At 30.6% G+C, this 22,347-nt stretch overlaps 1 protein-coding gene across 1 annotated transcript in view; it reads left to right on the forward strand.

Annotated features, from left to right (window-relative positions):
• Positions 1 to 22,347, forward strand: part of LOC126839065 (coiled-coil domain-containing protein AGAP005037) — a 154,832-nt gene that overhangs the window by 50,089 nt on the left and 82,396 nt on the right. The window contains 6 exon segments of the mRNA XM_050574010.1: positions 873 to 923; positions 17,041 to 17,156; positions 17,407 to 17,433; positions 17,925 to 18,096; positions 19,380 to 19,445; positions 21,148 to 21,346. Of these exon segments, the coding sequence (XP_050429967.1) occupies positions 873 to 923; positions 17,041 to 17,156; positions 17,407 to 17,433; positions 17,925 to 18,096; positions 19,380 to 19,445; positions 21,148 to 21,346 (631 nt within the window).

The following is a 22,347-nucleotide window of genomic DNA, read 5'->3' on the forward strand; positions in this document are numbered from 1 at the left end:
GTAAAAGTTAATTTCAGCGTGATGTTAAGCAGAATATTACGCGTACTGCGTACTAATTATTTCTATCTCTTGCCCTTTTCCCGTCCATTTCATCTCAGCTAAGCAAACCGGGAACGAGTCCCTCCGGAGAAGTTGTTTTGTCACGCCGTGGTAAAATTAGCTGTTGCTGTTTATACAAAGGACGGTGAAAACTTTTGTAAAAAAACAAAACAATACCCTTTAAAGCAACCATATGCTATAATATGTTCGTGATGTAAAATCATTAGTTATATTACATTACTATAAAACAGTTCCCATTTTTCGACATAGAATGCTCTTACACTAAGTGGAGGCCAACTTAGCGATTGTATTAAGGTGCCTATGTACTAGCTCTTATTAAGGCGCATTGTATAGGCAATTTATTAATAAAACAATATAAGGCGAACATTTGTAAACTAATATTTCGACACAGCGAAGAGGTAACTGTATTTTAATATATGTGTAGTATTTTACAACTTTTATAATGCATTTATTGCATCTATGCATCTATTTGTGTGCAAAAAAACATGTTTCTACTTCAAACAGTTGTACGTTTTCTAAGAATAATCCCTACTCAAAAACGTATGATTTCTTCCTAACATTTATAGGCACTGATCGCGGTAAAATTAGAGGAGTGGTTTTCGACTAAAAAGTCGCACCTTAAATGGCATAACTCGACTCTGGAAATGTGTATAAAAACTATTAAACATTTAAAAATTAGTCTACGTCATATATAAAAATATAAATAAGTCATTGATATGTTCTTTATAATACATAATATACAGAAATGTAATTCTACAAACACGTGTTTAAGTTTATTATATTATGTTAAATAGTTTATTTTTTGGTTCCAGATGATGATTGGAGTATAGATGGCAAGAGCAGAGGTGCTGCTGAGCAGCCCGGTAAGTGAATTCTTAGTTCATTTAATTTGCATACTAATCAAAATAATTATTTTTAAATGCAATGTTATATAAAATTTATTTTTAACAATTAAGTACATTATTATTATTATTAATTATCTGTAATTTCACAATCGTTTAATAACGATTAAAAAATGTGTAAAATATGTGAACACAAAAATTGATAAATACTAGATAGTAATTTTTAGCATATCATGAAAAATATGTAACACCCTACTAAGTTGAGTGCTGTATTGTTTTTTTTTTCGACCATTTCTTTAATTACTTATAAAAGTTACGATGAAACTAAACATAGTATACAACTAACATCTAACCAATATTAAAATTTAAAAGGATTTTTTTTTGCTTGTTATTTCGCAGTAAATCCTGTAAGCGCAATATCCTTAAAAAAATAATATTTTTTTTTAGATAAAAATATAATAAAGAAAATGTTTAACGGTTAATTAAAAAGTTGGCTTTCACCAAAACATTCTCATTATTAAAATCGATAGTATTTTACGTATAATATATGTCTTATAAGTCAACGCTTAAAGCGAACTCTTAATTTATTATAACTTTTTATTTTCCCATAGTTTAATATATATATATATATATATATATATTTTAGACGTATTATAAAAATAAAGCTACACATTTGTTTAATTTAAAAACACTATGTATGTAGATTATCTTTGAAAAAAAAATTCTTTGCCACTCAGAAAATAATTTCTATTAATGAATAACGCAGAGAGCTTGACGATATAAGTGTTTGGCTCAGTATAAAAAAAAATATTTTGGGAAGATAATTACTTTTGAAGTTGCACAACTTAAAACAAGGCATGTAAATTTTGTATTGTATGTTATATTCTAATTTTGGAGTCGTTTCGGAGAAGTTTAAATCACATGTTATTCCCATATTCAAAAGCTGAACGGCGCCATATCGCCAATTTGTTATTTCTCCCTCTTTGCCCTTAGACAAATGTAACGAGCAGAAGGCCTAGAATGAACTTATTTTAAACCACTTTATATGTAGACACTAAATTGGTGGATTATGTTAATTTTTTTTGTCGTTAAAACTATGTGAAGCTTTATAGAAACTGTCTGGAGTAATAATTTCTCAGAATTAAATGTTATATACCTAATATAATCTCCGTAGACAGCTTTATACACTACTAATGTGACAGATTTTAACATTCATAGGGTAATTGTTTTTTAAGAAAGTGACTGTATTATTTGATTTGCTTATAAGTGTTGAAACATATGTATATTCGGTACCTCACTTGCTCATATTTTGTAATTTAATTCAATATTTAGAAAAAACATTAGGGATCCAAGCCATTTGTTATGCCATTACTATAATAATTTATAACTAGTTAAAAGGAGTTAGCAAAAACATAAACAAAAATAAAAACACAAGCGGGTTAATTTTAAGGCCAACAGATTGTAGTATTTCCCTGAAAATATGGGGTTTATTGGGTTTAAGCATACATAAAAAACGCAACTGGGTGAAATTTTTTTAATAAACCACCGGGTTGTAACCAACTGAATTTTATTTATGTACTTATAGTTGTATCTATAGTAATATCTGGATAAACATATCTTTATTTTGTAATGATCCAATTTTGATAATGACATTGAACCGCTAGTTAAACCGTCATTATGGGATTAAAGTATTCACTTCTATCTTATTCGAATGATTGATGGTTTCACAACTAGTCGAAAACGTGACGTGGCATAGAATATGTTTGACGGCTGATTTTGCCACTTACTATAACTTATACCATGCACTACGTTTCATCTTACCACTATGTCTAACACATGTAAATCTGCGGTTAAACTTCATTGGACATAGGTTGCTTCTTATATTGATTTTTCGACTCAGCTGTGTACAATTTTATTTCTTTCTAATTTTTTTCAGTATTTCATACGATTGTGACATCTGTCATTATATAAGTTATCAATATTTTAAACATATTATTATCTCTTTCACCCGAACTCAATTTCTTTAATCCTCTTCTAGTTAACGTGTCATCCTCTTTTCTCGGCTTAACAGGTCTGTGCACAATTTCTTTCTTATCCCATAAAATATGATTTTTCATTAAGCTTATATGCCATTGCGTACATTTCAATCATTATTTCTTATAAATTATTAGTTGTTAAAATTAACTGCATTGTACAAAATGTAAACATTACAATTAAAAAAAAAAAAATACTTCAGAGTGACCTCTAGCATTATTTTCCGTTGCGTCGCACTGTGTTAATATATTTCCATTTACACGGATGAGCCTGGGCGTGTGAGCTTGTGTTAGGCTTTTGTACGAGAAAAATAATTTGGCAACGATTCGCTTGTAGAAAAAAAAATGTACAAGTGTGTGGTTGTCTTTACATTAGTCCACACGACTAGACTGTACAGCCTCTGTTGGTGAACGGTGACACTATTGGTAACAAAAAAAGAAACACAAAATAAAATATTTACATTTGTCGTTTGGATTATAGAATTGCTGGCACAAGTTTTGCCGCAACGTTGCTAATGCTTGTATATGTGATGCGGTCGTTGTACGTGAAACATGCAAAATTCGGTTAAATGTCGGCATCGGTTCAAAAACGCATTGTTTTTCAGCAAATGTCAATGTGATCAAAATGTTCGACACAATATGATTAACGGCCATAGCAGTAAGTCTACTTCCATTGCCTCTTCTTTTTTTTGATGATTTCATAATATCCTAAGATTATACCAATGCCGCATACTATCTATTCCAATTACATCGACAGTAATATTATAAGTCTACGATTAAATATGTTATCATGGCTTTGTTGGGCAAATGCCCGTTTTAAATAAACAGATAATGTATTTTACAAAAAAAAAAAAAAATGTAGCCACAGTGAACAAAAACAGGCTTAGCTAAGTCTTTGAGAATTTGATTACTTATTCGACCGTTCTATAACCATATCGTTTTTTTAATAAACCATCCCGAAAACTATTTGGCCGAAGGAGTCTTCCTTATTTTGTTATTTCGCAAAACTTAGCTTCCTCTCTTACGTCCTATTGCATCGGTCTATCTACATGAATTTAATTTAAAATAATTAAGTATCACTTCTTTGCGTTGTTTTTTAACTCACCGCATTAACCTTGTTTTTGTTTACCATTCTGTTAAATTCTTATCTAACCTGACGTTTTTACAGTATTATTGCCATTTGTCTCATTTTTTCGGAGGAGGGGGGCTTATTAATTTATTGGGATATTAACAAAAACAAATCTACTATAGTGGCTCCTTTTTTCTCTTGTCTAATTGGAATCGCCCGAAGTTATGTGTAATTATTTCCTTCGGATTAATTTATGAATTTATTTTTCACTAAACGCCCGCTTAAATTGTTTATTATGTAATGTACAAACTTTTTAAACTATCACTCTTTGACGTATAATAGTTACCTGTGTAGATAATAACATCGTTCCAAGCCGGTTGTTATAAACGACGGTCGTATCAAAACTTCCTTTAGAGCCAAATGCGCGATGACCTACTCGTCAGATATATTTTTAGAATACAAATGAATGCTCTAATTTAACATAATATTATAGTTTCGTGTCACAAAAAATTGTATTAATTTATTTGTCATTAAATGTGTTTAGGTATGCTTAAAATGTTTATTAAAATAAAATTTCAAAGGGGGGTTAACTGTTTTATGTGTTGACTAAAATATAATTGTTTTTCTTTGTATAAATTAGTAAGATATTATTTAAGTTCCACAAAGAAAATCATAAGAGCCCGATTATTATCATAACAACGGTCACATTTTTACAATATTGTTAAATTATTATTAAGTAAACCTATATAAGATTAATTATTATGACGATAGTTAATACACTAATGATAGTTTGAAAGTTTGCGGATAACACAACACTGAAAATCTTACTTAGTACTTACTAATACAAAAAATGTAAATATATTTGGGGCTTATGGTATTGATTATGTAGGTAGCATACTGAAAATTCAATATTTTAAATTATATTTCAAACATTGTAGCATTGAGATGGGCGGACAGTTACAAGTATCATTATGTTTAAACTACATTCGATTATCAAAAATTAATACATATTGTAATTGTAATTCAAATTAATGGATACGTTATAATTTATGTATGGATTAAAATTAAACATATTGTATCAATGCCCGCATCTGATACAAGTGTTAAAATTAGAAATAAAACATTGTGCCTTATAAATATTATCAACTTTTTTGTGGATGCTTTATGAATTCCTTATTGCTCGATAAATAAAAGTAATAATATTATTTTATTACCGTAGACCACCATGAGGTAACTTTTAAAATTTAATAGTAAGTGAATAGTGTTAGGAGTATGTTTTATCTTTTATTTTCATGAATTTTTAATATTTATTTTGGCCCACTTAAAACTGTAAAAGCTTATAAAAAAAGCTAGTACAGTGGGGTCGGAGCATAGCGGGGATGGAGAGGTCACAGGTCTACAGGAATTATTATAACTGAAAGTGATAAAATCACTTTTAAATAAATGCTTCGGTGTGAATCTGTTGGTAGTATGTATAAACCACACGTAGCAACCTAAAAACTAACTACGGACAAAGTGTAATTTCCCCCTATTTTTTGGTTTTCCTTAATAAAAAAAATGTTCGACTACAGATTTGTGAGGAAATTGTATATATTATAGCCTCATGCTAGATCTACCTTTACTATAATTTTCATACATAAACCTCTAAAACTTTGCATGGAAAAGCGAAAGAAATAAAAATGTCCATCGAATCGAAGTTAAAAAAACGTGAATTGAATCGAATTGTGTACAGTTTTAGCTTTGGTGCGGAGCTGAGAAGGTATTGGTTTTACAATGATGTGTTTTTATTTTAGTGTCTGGACACCGCTGAACCGATTTCTTCGTGTAGCAACTCTAACAACTCTAACACCCAAAAAATTTACAAATTTTTCAACTTAAAATTATGATGCTCTATAACTTTTTAAAAAATAATCGAAAAAGTTTCAAATTTATATGAATTGTTCTTCAAACATAGTACTATCGATAAACATTAACAAACCAAAAAAATATCATACACCCTTTCCCCTAGAAGGGATAGAATTTTTTTCTTTATTTCACTTTTTCAAGCAAAGTTTTAGAGATTTAGATCAGAAAATTAGACCGAAGATAGATCTAAAATGGAACTATAACATAAACAATTTTCTCAAAAGTCTGTAGTCAAATTTTTTTTTATTAAGGAAAAACACCAAAAATAGGGTAAATTTACACTTAGGCCGTAGTCCGTTTCTAGGTTGCTATGTGTGAGTGAATCAACAGTCAACAGATAATAAAAATATTTTCATTGTATTGTTAATTACTATATATGGGTAACTATGACAGTACATTTTTATAGACAGACGATCAACCCTTATTGTATCCATCCTGCACAAGACTAAATATTAAATTTTAAGTACATTATTACTGGTCCTACGATATCTTCTAAACCGCTATAACTGGTTTGAACATACTATCCACAGATTCGCATCGAAGCGTTTATTTAAAAGTGATTTTATCACTCTCAGTTATAATAAAATCCGTAAACCTGTGACCTCGCCGTCCCCACTGTACTGGCTTTTTTATTTTATTTTTGTGGAAATTTGTATTATCCTTTTATCCAATCGACTCTACCAGTTAGAAAGTTTTAAAAAACGAATATTTTTTTTTCTTATATCAGTTAAGTATACTTTATATAGTATATAAAGTATCTTTTAAGTAACTTTTATATTATTACCACGTACAATACATTTTCTTTTGTGGTTATTCCAAATTAGATTGTTAAATTAAATTAATACAATAATAAGTGGGACATTTCGCATATTCGCTTTCCACAAAGATACAATCGCATTGGAGATAAAAGACAGAATATTGTATTAAAAATAAAACTTAAAAAGAGAACGAGCACAGTTAACTCAGAATATATAAAAATATTTCACTGCTTTGAGTCGTTATACGTTTTGCTATTCCTGGCAATAAACCAAAAGTTGTTCTGCATATTTATGAGCATATAGTTCCGGTTCGCCTAAAGCACGATTGTTCAACTAAAATTGATCTGTCACTTATTGAATGATAAGTATAGCCCTTTTCTTTTTAAATGCAATCTAAAATTTATTGGTATGTTTACTGTCGAATAATGTTATCGGCAATAATATGTAATTTAGATGTATTTTTTAAACCTACTTCAAATTCCGTTGGTTTGAAACACACGAAAAAGTTCTAAGCTCATTCACTTTTAGAAATTCCACGACATCTTCAAAATCGTTAGAAAATATATTAAAAAAAGGAAAGTCGAGTTGGTCGTTCATAAATCATAATTAAATAAGACCATAAATAATTATGAATATCGATTGATACGAAGATACGTGTACAAAGCTCGATACAAAAATAAACTGTCCATTTTGCCCACCATATCGTATATTTTACAAATATTATTATCAATTGCAAGGGTTTTTCATTTATTTGAAAAAAAATGATAAATGTCAATCGGGTATAAACACTTTATCAGTAATAAACTCATGTATTACGTGTTAGTAGGACATAGCACGATGATGAAATGGAAAATGAGATGATTGGAATGAAGCCTGACAGAACGACTATAACTAGTGGTAGGTAATTAATTATTGTGGTTTACGTACTGTATTCGCCCTAATTGAACTATTAACGAGACTCGAACAACACGAAAGTTTAATCCTAGTATCTACCCCGATTGCAATTACTCATAATATGATTAAACGTACACTAGTACACCAATCTATAACCGTCTATATATGTAACTCAGAAGCAACGGTTAGCTGATACCGATAGTATATTAGTGATTTATTTCTGGTAGCAATACCGAAATATCGGTCTGCTCTAGTGTCTGAAAATTAATAATTGTGGACGCGTATTGAGTTTTTATTCGGGCTTCGACAATTTAGGGCTAACTTATCTACTGGCCGTGTCTTGTAATAAATATATTATAGCATAGTACAAGTTATATATGTATATTTACCTTTACAAAGGAGAAGGAGTGAAAGAACGTGTATACCAATGAGTTTCAATCGAATGTGATCTATAACAACTCAGTGTTGTCGCGCTTTGTTCGTCGGCGAGGTAAAATATTCCAACTTGACACTTTGTTAGGATTTATATTCTTCGGTATAATTCTTGTTTTTTTACATTTCGACTTATACATTTATTTTACGGAGGATTGGTCGTACACTAGTAGACATAAAAAAAAACTACCTCGCTAAACCTCAATAAATTTGAGTTATCGTGACCATAACTTGTTAGGCTCTTTTCACACATACACGGTTTCCGTGTATACGGTTCCTGTGACGGTTTACTTTTGTATGTGTTATCACGAGTATGCCGTGTCCGCGTTGCTCAATAAAAGCACTTCTAAAATATCGCTAAGAAAAAAAAGTGTTTGAAGTCAGAAAAGTACAATCACCAAATTGTTAAGTTTCTTTGTGGTTCTCTCTAAGTTAAACTATAGTGGTGGACAGAAATGATAAATTGATAAATTGCATGGGATGAATAAAGTTTGGCTGCTTTCTGTAAATATAACTCTGCCATCCGTGCTCATTTTCTTTTTATTCAGCGCTACGCCACGGCCTGAATACTATTGATTTGCGCTTATTCCTGGCTTCAAATACAGTATATTTACTGGTTCTTTTTTTATCATAAAATTGTTTTTGTGATTACACGTTGTAGCATTATTGGTTCTCAATTAATTATTTTCTTATTATTATATGACTACAACACTTTTGGGTTTTAAGTTCATGTATTTTGCAAAGAAAATATTGCACTAAAGGGTGTATACAGTAAAACAGGGAGCTTCCTCGTAGATTTTTTTCGCTCTATCTAAGTCATTTCTAGTTTAGTATCTCATAGATTATTTAAGCGCACTAAGAGATAGAATATCCTGAATTTCTTTCATTTTTATGTTTACCTTTAGGGATATTGTAAATATTGTATACCTACTCTCAGTTTAGCTTTCTAACAAATTTAATATAGTAAATTATAGATAGTTTGAATCATTTTTCACAGGTAATGTTTCAACACACTATCGTTTCAGTGTGTCTCTGAGTAGAAATTGTATCTCTTGACTGTATGATGTGATTATTATTAAACGCCTAAAGCTATGCGGCAAATAAGTAATATTAAATCAAAACTGTTAAAATTTAATTTGAAATTCTAATTAAATATGTGATCTTAATTTTGAGAATCCGTTCAACTATATTTCCCAAAACACCAATGAATAACTAATATTATTTAATATATTGTGTTCATTGTTCGCCACCTTCTAAAATTGCTAAACCATGCGGCACTTCGTAGTCCAACATGATCTTAGAGATAGGCCGGAATATTCTAAAATTCTATATTACCCCTCACCGTAACGCGTTAAGAGTATGTTTGTAAAAGCAGAGGACTTTTTTGTTTCTGATAGTATAATACCAAACGGTACACGGGTAAGCAGTAAAATACATTGACCTTGGTTTCTAGTACCTCGCATTTGGTCTGACAATGTAAAATTGTAAGGTCACTCGGGCTTAAAAATATATTACGTGGAAATTCACTGAACTTTTATAGTGTATTTTTTGAGTTGTCTCAGTTGTAAACTTGTAGCCTACAGATACTTCGGAGTGCTTATAGAAGATTGTTCGCGTGCGTGTAATGCGATCAATTCGCGTCAGACCGTTGGATGTATTTAGCTGCTTTGCATAGATTCGCTGTACACGCTGATAACCTATAGGCGTTCGCTAAAAAGGTGTTCATAGAAGAGGCGACGCACAAAGCCAGACACAATTAATCGATGTATACATTGCTCGTATTTCTATAGTGCCAATGCTCCGCTTCTAAAGATTAAGCCCATAAAGATAATTATACTCGTCCGGGTTCGTAGCATTCCCATAGAATTCTAATGAACGCCGATTACGATCGAGGTGGCTATCGAAATAGTTACCATGGTTGGAAATTTCAACTACTCAATCAAGCATACGGGCCAATAGCTAAGTACACCGTGATCGAGTGTATGCATTGTACAGTGTAAAATGCATATAGTTTGGAGTATGTATAATACACATATTTCAAAACCAAAAAACATGTAAAACACAAGCGAAACCCACCGTTTTTAGCAAACGACGGCATAGAGAACTGACTTGTGTTTCTATAAAGATTAAGTTCTCAAAACTTTATTTTGCTTTTTAAGTCAACAATATTTATTTGAACACCGGAGAAATAATAATAAAAAAATACATCATTATTTCTTACCTCTATTCTAACATTCTTTCCAACTAGCACAATCGAACATAATGGTAAAAAGAGTCGAGGGCGTTCTTTGTGACTGCGATGCTCGAACAATTTCAACGTAGTTATTTTATTGTTGGATAAATTTTGAGATTATTATACAATTTTAGATCCTTACAGCCTTCTTTTTTTATTTAACCAATGAGCAATATAATGTGTCCACTTTTGGTTTTAGTTCTTAGTAAAACTGACAAAGTTAAAGATAGGTGATAAATGAAACACAATATATTGTATCAATCAATCACATTTTGACACTTGCATGTCTATTCCGTATAATATATTATCTTGTAAAAAAAATGTCATCGATATAAAAGGTTTTTGCAAATCGGTATTTATTTTTTATTCTTTTATCGGCTTATTTGTCGGGTGGAAGCTTATGAAAAAAAAATGTATTCGCAAGTCGTTAACGATGGTCAATATAACAACTGTTTAGGCCGCCTCTCATATTGCTATCGGGTTTTACGATATACACTTGACAAAAACCACAAGTTTAATACAAGTATGAACATTTTGACAATAAGACTCAACGGTGCTTTCGATCTGGTAATAGAAACAATTATTTTGTTAGTTGATCATTAATCGTTCAAGTTTGTCTATTAATTAAAGAGTTATCGGTGCGCAGAATTATCTTTTTGTATCGTTTTGGATCGCTGTAGGTCAAACTCATTAGAATTCAATTATTTGGCATTGGATTTCGACGTAAGTTTGGTATACGACGTATTTGAACAAGTATGCTAAGAAAACGCTCTTATATTTCGATTGGACCATACATTTATTAGAGACGATGTCATGTGCGTCGATCTCAAATGTCTTTTTGATGAATCCACGTATTCGACAGCGGCGACCTGTTAACGACAGTAATTTCATCTTTTATCGCAGTCATTTATTTATACCATTGAACGCTTCATTTGATTATTTTCCGCCATTGGGAACCATACGACCTTTTTGGAGTTTGGATTTCGGTTTGAAATTAAATTCGTTAGACCGTTTAATTTTGAGAGCTGTTAGTCTTAAGATAAAACCGAACTTAAGAGTTTAGACCGCCAATTGCGAGCCTTTTGAGGAACGATTAGTCTAGCTTAAAGTTCCGGATAGATACGGAACGCGGTTAAATGTCGTCGTTTTCGAATGGCCACTTTATCGAGAACACAATGGTTTTCAATTATTCAAAGAACGTGTGTCCCCAGTGGTTCATTAATTTGTTAATTACTTTGGGGTGAGTAAACCAGACAGGTCATATTTCATCATTACACCGTGGCACGGCTTTTAAACGTCCATAATCTGTATAGAGAATAATTAGATATTATTTAACGGACGGCATTCGTTTCCACCAGAGACACGCCGTAAAATGATAATAATAATTAGTATTAAAGGAAGCGATACAGCGATGCCGTCAATGAGAAACGTAAGATTTCATTTTTTTTATATGGACAGAGGAAAAAGTGAATGTTGTCGTAGAAAATCATAATAAGTATAGCGGACAGACACAACCTAATTGGCAACGATTGAAATAGGAAAAATTGTAACACAAAAAATAATTGTTCGATATTTTCCTCTGTTGTATGTGGGGGACCAATGTCAATCGATAGGATTAGGGACTCTGCACGAGTAGTGTCACGTTTATCCAAAATCTCACTTATGTGATGATGTTGGCTACAAGCCTCGAGCCGAACGCGGTCAGTGCGAACATGATACCATACCGTAAGCTTTTAGGATTAATTCTCCTCTCGCTCGTAGCGTTTGTGTTGTGCTACATCTGAATAATTATAATCGTTTTGGTTGTGCGTTGAACGAAATGGGATACTGGCAGATCGAACAAGAGTTGAAAAATAGTACAATGAGACATAACCGAAAGCGTCTCCTCGGTAGATACCATAAATATCACGTTTCACTAAATATAAGCTGTAAAGTGATGTAAGCACAAATGCGCACCAAATGGTAAGTGGAAATATTATTTTTCAATGCAAAACGAGCTCACATCTGTTGGACCGTTATATTATGTATAATTCATAAAACAATTTCCTAACCCTCTAACCGAAACCTGAATCATTCATTTTGGTGTCGGTATTGTACATTTCAACTTCTCTTTCCGCATTATTAATTTTACAATCGTTATATTATTAGGTTTTCGACTCGCATTTTCATATTAATTCATCACATGCTATTGTTTTAACGATCCCGTAAGGTTTCAACATGGACTAAACTTATGCTAGAAACATTTTTTTTTTTAAAATTTATTTTCAAAAACTTTCTCTCTCAATTTGACTCATTAAATTGAAATTTCCATTACTTTTATAATTATTCGTAATAAGGATAAATAGTACTGTAATTTAAAAAAATTATAATGACCTTGGTAAAAGTTGTTGTTTAACATAAAGTTTTTATAATTATAAGTTTATCCAGTAATTTCCGTTTCAAACTTTTATGTTTTAACAAAGTGTGGTTATTAAGACAATAATTAATACCATATCTCACTAATATCACCATGATGTACGTTTTCCTCCACTATAGGGAAACTATTTTATTTAGGCACAATTGTCTTATAATTTACATGTTGTCCGCTGATGGTTGGTAGTATGATTTCATTGTTACAAAATCGATTTTTGAGGCTAACAACTAGTTTTTTTAAATACATTGTACTTGACAAAGTACTTGTCAAAATTGTCATAACTTGACAAAATTGCTTATTAACATAAAGAGAATTTACAGTCAGAAGTCATACAAACTATATCGTAGCTGATGAATCGCGATATACGTTATATTTTTTATGTAACTGTCTTACCGCGACCGTTTAACATAATTTTTAAGTACAATGTTGTTTGAACTTTGGTAATTTTATTAAGACGTAATATTTTTATTGAAATAATCTATTATTTTAAATAAAAATAAATGTCTGAGTAACTGCAATACAGTTACAGTGATCAAAAATAAATAAAAAAGGGTTTTATTTTGGTTAAATTTTTTAAAAATTTTTTTAAAATTCGTGGAGAGTAACTAAACTATTTCACACGTTTTTTAAATGAATAGTGCGTGGAATTAGGTGTAATCATTTGGCATGTTAAGTATTTTCATATGCCCAAATATCAAATATTAATAAGATTCATTAATTTTTAATTCGGTTAGTAAAAAAATATTTTTTATCTTTATTTTTCAATTCTTTAAATCCATCAATAACAATTATCATTGGTGTATGCGTTTGTAGGTGTTTAAATTTAATGGACGTTTCTATATATTATGTAATACGATATTTATTTAGCGCAGAGCTCTGACCAAATAAGCGATTGATTACAGGTTTACCTGGCTAACCCACGGTCACGTAATTCATTTCATTAAATATTGACAGAGCTGAACAATTTCATGGTAGTATGTTAAATTAACGGTTTTACTTTTTATGCTCCACTCGCTCTAAACTAGTTGCTCAAAAATAATTCATTCGGCGTCTAACAAATATACTTTTAAGCATTTTTTATTTGTTTTCGCCAAATCATTAGTTGAGATTTTATGTGATTTTACATTAAATTACGTAGAGAAAACGCGGTTTTGGCAGTTTAATTCGATTGTTTAGTATCAGTTGATGGTTAAAATGTCCATCCCGGTAACTATTTAAACTAGTAAATAATATATTAGAAAATAATCTATTACGTGTTAATAATTAACATAATTTTATTGGATATAAATAAATATGTAAATATTATAACCGCTCTAACATACTTATTTGTTACTGTAACAAGTGACATTACCCGGTCCTAACCTTTAAGTTAAAACTAAAAAGAAATAGAATAACATCAGTTTTACGACAGTTTTTCTGTCTGACCTTTTTAAGCTGATTTCATTAAATTATGTTGGCCCGAGCTCAACTCTGAAATAGGATTATCTCCATCATCTATACATTTGCTTGTAACGTTTGGTATAAAGTATTACCTTTAAATAACAAAGTGACACAACTAAGTTATCAATACAATTGTATTATTTATTCCCTATAGACTATAATATTGTGTATAATTTTGAACGACAAATATACAACACAAATAAGGTACAACAATTAGTATAACATAGTATCAGCAATTTTATTAACTGATACTATGTTAATCAAACACTATTTCGCAAAATTATTGATTGCCAAAACGTATCCATTGCGACCACAGTTGTATTATTATGATTTGTTTTATTTTAGACTTATTTCCTCTAGACTTATTTTAAGTGAACATGTTGTTGATTTGGGATTTCCCCCTATACTAGGGTTTATGTATTTATATCATAATACGATAAACCGGGAAATCATAATAATTCTAATATTACAAAAACAGTCGATTTAGCGTATACACTTACAATTTGTTTTAGAGTTTTAAATTTTGTAAACTATTACGTCTCTTTACGTTACAAAAATTTGTTTTACTTTATCTCTATGCCATAATTGTTGTTATTAAGCTATTTTTCCCGTGTTCGTGATAATATATACACTCATTAAGCCTATATGAGTGCTTTTACTTTACTTTATTTTACGCTTTAATTATATTTGAAGAAATCTCCTAAGTATATAATCATTGAATTGACGATGTAACAAATAATGAATTTGATCCTTCTTTTCTTAACTATATAATTACTACTTGAGTACTCGTTACTCGAGCCTTATAGTCTGACATAAACTCTGGTACAACAATTTACCAGTAAGTAACATAATCAAAAAAGCGAATCAGACGGATAAATAATGTGTTAACTCGCTACAAGACAGCCAGGAACCGAACAGAAAGTAATATACTATTTTGGATTATTATTTAGTTTTACTGATTTTTAGTTGAATGTTTACAATTATATAGAAAATACTATTGTTTAAAGAATGATTTGAATTCAAAATTGTTAGCAAATAAAAACAATTCTTTACCCTTGTGTCTGTTTTGATAAGAGGTGGCTCTTTTGTTCGCCCTTGCGGCTAAATCCTATAAACATTGAACACTTTACCTTTTTATGATTTTTATAAAAAATAAAAAAAACTACTTGAAGAATACCGGAAATATTTTTATGAAATGTTGTTACTAGCGGTTTACGCGTCGTCGTGTGCGACATTTACAAGATGTTAGATGTATGTGTATACTATATTTTTATTTGTTCATCCGAGATTTCCGGATTGTTGTATTTGTCGGTGGGTTTGTTTATTTCTTTAGACCGACAAAATCGCCTAAGTTATTCCGCTTTCGGATGTGACCAACAGGAATGAGGTTTCGCACGTAAGCCTTTTTTTAAGGACCACGTCAAAAATGTAATCGGACCAAAATAATTTTTCTATATTTATTATTATAGTTGCGCCAGTTGATGCACTCTCATTGTGTTGTATAATTGTTAAAGAAGAGATTTATTTTTTCATCTCATTGTGATTATTGTATGATATCCTGGGCTCTTAATTAATATTGGGCTTACACAGAAAAAACCAGCTTTAAAAGAGTTATTCAAAAATTTGTTTTTATTGCTAAGCACTCGCAAACTAAAACAATTTTTTAAGACTTTACAACACACTTTGACATAGACTATAACCGAAACGACATAAATAATAAATATTTTTTGAAATTTTAACAATACTAATTGGGAGTATACCGTATTTTACCGTATAATATAATATTAATTAAAAATACAACATGTATTTAGAAAACATTAATTCTATATTTAAAGGCTACACCTATATTTTCTAGCTTTATATAATTTGTAGCGCTTTTTTGCAATTTTGTTTTTTGCCATTGTGTAACTATTAAAATTTCTATTTGCTCACTGTTAGAAAACTAAACAGAACTTTTCCCAAGAACCATACAAATAATCGTCATTACAATTTACCTTTAAATAAACTGTAATTAAAAAAAAGTAATTTATACATAGGTTTTGACTAAAACCTATGCTTTTTTCCGTCAAAAAGAACTAATTAAAAAACTGAAATTTGAGGTGTCATTATGGTATTTTATTTATTTATTTTATATAACCGAATAGTGTAAAGCTAAATAAGTGACAAAAAAGTTTTTTTTTCTCATTTACTGAACTGTTTACAAGACTATGCATTATTCTTACGTAACATGCAATTTATGTAGGTACATTATTTACTACTAAATACAACACAGATGCGTCTAATGGAAAATTAATTAGTATTCAAACGTGCTTAGGATCTTTCTCATCGAAAATATAGATTATATACACGCAAAGAATGTATTTGTTTCATTAAAACTTGTTTGTAGTATTTATTATAATGCCGCGAGTCATTGCATATAATTTGTATGAAAGGAAAGCTGGTACTTTTTTTCAGGCTTTAGTACTTTTTAAATTTCGATTTAAGCTGAGTCGTTTTTATAAATTCTGCCCGCCTCATGAATATTAAACAAAGATTACATTTTACAAACCCAATTTAAAAGCGCATCAGCTTCGAAAAGCGACCGTGCGGTTACGTTTAATAAGATATTAAATGTTATTGTATTGATTATCGAGTTTATGTATCAAAATTCGTTCAACCACTTGGATATTAAACAAAAAACTATCCAATTTAATGACGTCTTCTTAGCAACAAAACAGTTAACGTTCTCTATCTATTACACGGCTTTTATAGTAATATTACAAAACCTCAGCTCCTCAGCTCCGCATTGAAAGTGAAATCAGTTAAATTATAAGAAATAAATCTCACTGCACCAAAAAAAACAAACTTACGTGTATTTTTGTCATTAAAGCCGAAATAATTTTTCACAAATTAATTTCTGGTTTTGATTTTCGGCCGAACAATTCACAGTAATAATTAAATTATTTTTTGATTATGTTTCAGGCGATGAACTTCGTCGTGGTAGGTCTTCCAGGAGAGACGACCCCCGCCGGCACACTTTATCCGGAGAACAGCATCACAATTACCAACCGGCTCTTACGAGATCTATGGATTTAGAAGTCAGTGCAATACTGTGTTTATACATTTTTTTAAAAAATATTTATGTATAGGCATTGTTCTTCAAATATGTAAATGCCAAACTTCTTTTAGTTGGAATTTGGAATCTTTCGCGGACAAAAGCTATGTTAACTTTTGTTTTATCGCTGAATTATAATAATGAATTCAAACTTAAACATAATTTGGAGCAATAATTCCCCTTGTACTTATTGATACTATTTTGTTTAATTTGCGGTTTACGCTGCTTTATAGATGGGATCGAAAAGTCAACGAAAAAAAGTAAGTAAAGGAAGTATTCTCAAACTGGATGAAAACCTTACAAAACAACTAAATAAGGAACAGTACCATCCGTTTAATTTTACATAATTTGATTCGACAGCCAATCATCATGCCATTAATTAATTATCAGCGATCGTGATTTAGCTATATTGCTTACTATACATCATCCGCTCATTATAGCAGGGCATTTCTCAATAAATCGAGTCAATAAAACTGTCATTACAGCCTAAATGCTCCATAATTCATTTACGACCAACGTTATTTTAATACACTATATACTACCTTAGTATGCATGTCCTAGCCGTGTTAATTGGTCATTAACTTCATGAGTTAGGTGAAATATAATTATTATTGTACTTATGATTGTGGATAATCAGCGAATAGAGTGCATGCGATTATGTATTTGGTATAGAGAACGATTCAATAGAAATCCAATGACTTTCGAGTTTAATGTTCGTTGTTAGTAATATTAAATGGTGCTTTGATTACAGTCTCCAGCTTCCAGGGGAGGATATCCACCATCAACGGGTATGTTGTTCGACGACGATCCCGGCATCATGTCCGAAGTGGAAACCAGTTCCACCGGATTTAGAAGAGGCAACAAACAGAGAAGTTCGCTGCCGGTGGTCAGGACACCTTCCAAAACGTTAGAGCGTCCCTTAGGTAAAAAAACGCTTCGTTTTTATTATTATTATAGTTGTTTTAACAGCTCAACTGTCCGACGATTTAACTGTTAAGGTTTGCGAATTCAACTTACTTTAGAGTTTTTTTTAACATTGATATGAGTAGAACATTTAGGATATGTTTTGTGCAATTCGATTCTGTAAAGCTTTTATGTGTACTACTCGAAAATACCTAGTTAAATAATATAATGAGATTATTTTTGGTTAATTGCGCACGAATATTTTTAATTATTTACATTAGCCGAAGATAAGGTATATTAGTAAATAAAAGTTACAACTCGGGCTGTACAGTTTTCTCGGAAAGATCATTAAAACTGCACAGTATTTATATGTTCAGCATCATCAAACGAAATGTCTTTTTAACGGTCCTGTTAATAAAATATTTAATCAAAAGCCGTTTCTCTTTCTAATCCGTTAGACTTCGCTAAAAACATATTTACTTTGTTTATATCTTGCTTGAAAATCAGCTTTGAGGCCGTAGAGTATATTTTTTGGAATACGGTTAACATCGCTCAATCGTAATACTACAGAAAAATGTTAAACTTTTTTCTAACATCAATATTTCTCTGGAAATTATTATCTTATTGTTGTCGTTATTCCTCCAAATAAGAAGTCAGTATTCTTGTAAATTATTTAACACAATTACATTTTAGCAAACGTTTATTATGTATATTTGGTGCGCTTCAAGATACATTTCAAACTTGTAATTAAAATTTTACCAACGAAATACTAAATTAATCATTTCTCATAACTCAACGCAATGTTATCAACTTCTTTGTCGCGAACCAGCAGCGTTCGTTGTGGCTGTTCGTTGAAATGAAAAACATTTCTGAATGACAAAAATATATATTTTTAAGAAAGTGGCGAAACTCCCCAAATCGTCGACGCTTTTCCTGCTAGGAATTAGCTGTGTGTGATTTGTTACAAAACGTTTTTTTTTGTCGCCACATACTTATACGCGTTTCCATCAAATCTTGTTTGGGGAAAAATAATAAGTACTCAATACCTTATTTTTTTTTCGTCTAGATGACGATTTCTTCTGAAATATAGCCCATAAAATTATAATTTTGTTTATAAACTAAAAAGTTTTATTTATGTTCGACATGAACGATTTTTCAGAAATTAGTTTGAAATGTATTCCCCGTACGCTTGGCTAAAAACAAAAATGAAAAGTTGATACGTACTTTTTGTTTATCTTTATCAAAAATATTATTATCATCATTCAAAACTGTAACATAAATCACCACGTTTATGTCCTCTAAGGTGTCCCGGTATTGAATGAGGAAATGACATTCCATAATACGATGACTCACTCTCGTCAAAGTTTAGGTGAGACATGTATAATATTATGTATGTTAATGTTTTTGAAAACACATTTCTATCGTTATTATAACAGCTTTGGGCACACAATTATACATTATTTAGTACTTTATATTTTCTCATTGCTAGTATTATGATTTGTATTCCGACATATTTAATCATAACTTCATTGTCTTGTAAATACTGCATGCGATAAAGAAACATGTCTTGTGTTTGTCCATATTTCTATTTTAGTTATCATATTGTATATAGTTAAGAATTACCTGAGTCGTATTTTAAAACTTCACACAAGCGTGTTGTTTCATTAAGAAACCCTCATAACCATTTGTGGCATTTTATCCTCTTTTTTAGGTTCGTTGTGAAGTTGAGAACGTATTTATTTATTCAATTTCCAGAATTATGGTTAATAATAATACAAAAACAAAAAAAAAACGAATTAACTATAACACATACATGCCGATCTTAGAATTTGTTTTATTCAACTTACCGAACAGCCATCAATGTAGTTCTTGACAATCGATAATTATGTGATAAATAATCACAGCGTAATCCAGGTATAAAAAAATGACCAACTAGTTAATCAATTAATTATTGAAATGAAAGTTTTGAAACGTCTTATGTTTTACTAAACGTTTTGCCGTCATAATGTCGAATAAAACTGATTAACGACATTATTTTGACATCATGTGATTGTAAGTGGTACTACTTGATCTGAGAGAAATATTTTAGCAATTAACTGAGATTGGAAGCTTTTATTTTCAAATAAAAGTAACCTTAGAGATCACTTACTTCCGATAATATGTTTTAACGTATTTCCGAATGATTAGTTTAGGCGTCAGAAACTACTCATATTATAAAATTATTAATATTTTGTGTTTTTTACCAATAAAAATTCTATTCAATGTTTAGTAACTCATAAAAATAAGATGTCTACTAAGTACATTGTTGACGTGAATTAAAATAATTTTAATGTATATCTAATTTAAGTAATTACTTTTTAACTTATTATCTATTAAAAACATGACTGAAGGGATGTATACGATAGTTAAATAGGTAAATTTTACTTTTTAAACGGAAACTAACAATTCATTTTTGATGAATATTTTACAATCAAAGTATAATAGTAAGTTATACTTATTACTAAAATACTAAAATAATTAACATTTTAACCTAGAATATTACAAGAAAACATAATTAAAAATGTTTGACATACTTTGGCCCACAATAGAAATAACCCAGACACAAATCATAACGCCTTACTCGTGGCTGCGCAGCCGCTCGCGAGAGTAATGCGTTTTTAGTTTCTGCGCAGTTTCTGAATACTTCTCTTGTGGGACGGAGCATACTCGTAGTATAGTAACGAAGGAAAGGGCCTAAAACTTTATTGATACCTAACGGGTTGGAAAAAAAATAAAAAGTATTTTCATAAATAATTAGTGTCTCACGTAAAACGATACATGCGTGATAGGTAAAAGACATTGGTTTATCTGAACCATATCGCTGCTTCTTCTTGTGTTCATGATGTAATACACATTTATTTCTGCAAAACCGTTTAGTACCTTTAACTTTTATGCAAAATCCAAACAAACTAGAACTGTATTAAATTACTAAGTATTACTATACATCAATAACGAAACGCATGCTCACATATTGTTTCGATGCTCGTGGCAATATTGGTCTGGAATAATGTTTTGGATATATTTGTTTTTAGGTTTGGTCTTTTTGCAATACCGAAGTGAAACCAAGAGGGCGCTACTGCCGAATGAGATCACCTCCATTGACACGGTAAAAGCTCTGTTCGTAAGGTCTTTTCCGAAACAGCTCACTATGGAATACATGGATTCGGCCCTCGTTAAAATCTACATACACGACTCTTCCAAAGATATGTTCTACGAACTAGAAGATCTCAGGTAAGCCTGTTTATGTTTACACATGAAAATGACAAACCACAAAATTCGAATACTAAAAAACTCAATTTATGGTCTTTTTAAATTCAGCGTCGTAAAAATAAATTTGATACAATGTCAACAAGTTGTAAATCACTTTTTTTTTTTTTAATGCTCAACTGTGGCAAGATAAAATCTCTGGGTACGACAATGCAGCGTTAAAGTAGTGACTTACACGGAATAAGTAAAAAAGATTATTGTTATGAATGGATGTTTCTAGAATAAATTCCATAATAAAATTAAAACGAGTTCGCAGTTTTATTGTTTCCTTTTTATTTGCGTTGTATCAGAAGTGTTTTATTATTACACACTTTCATTTTAATATAACTTTAGAGTGTAAAAATAAACACAACTTTTATCGTCTCGTTCGGTGTGTCGAAACCCGATTACACGAAAGGCCGACAGATGTTGGATTATTTATGATTTTCACAATGTATACATTCGGTATAATAACACATTACACATCAACGGCATTTCTCTCATCTGGGCGCTCCATAATTTTAGAACAACCAAATGTTCCATTTATCTCGCTTTATACTATTTTTGAATTGTGTTTTTTAAATGGTTTAAACGAAGTATCAAATAAGGAATAATATTATGTATATACTGTACCATATATTATACTTTCAACTGTTTCGTAGAAAAAATAATTGTATTTTACTCATTTGTCTGACTAAAATCATATTAGTAGGTTAAAAAAAAATATAACAACAATATCGCCAGCCTGGTAGGTCCAGTCAGAATTCCTTGTGTTTTCACCCTCCAAATGCGTAGTTGTTTATTTTACAAAATGGGTAACGGTTTCAAAATTCAAGCAATAGTCAGACAATTTGCACAATCCAAGAACAGTAAAAATGGCTCATATTTTCCCATGTAACAGACCATGAAAAACAACGTTGCCTAATTCATGAAGTCACCTAATATTTTCATTTTTATATGTTAAATCGTTCCGTCCAGCAAAATCT

This window comes from Adelges cooleyi, unplaced genomic scaffold (assembly GCF_023614345.1).
Source record: "Adelges cooleyi isolate 19-005CV unplaced genomic scaffold, UGA_ACOO_1.1 ACOO_flye_CR_arks_rails_tigmint_CR_PRNA_30, whole genome shotgun sequence".
NCBI lineage: Eukaryota > Metazoa > Arthropoda > Insecta > Hemiptera > Adelgidae > Adelges > Adelges cooleyi.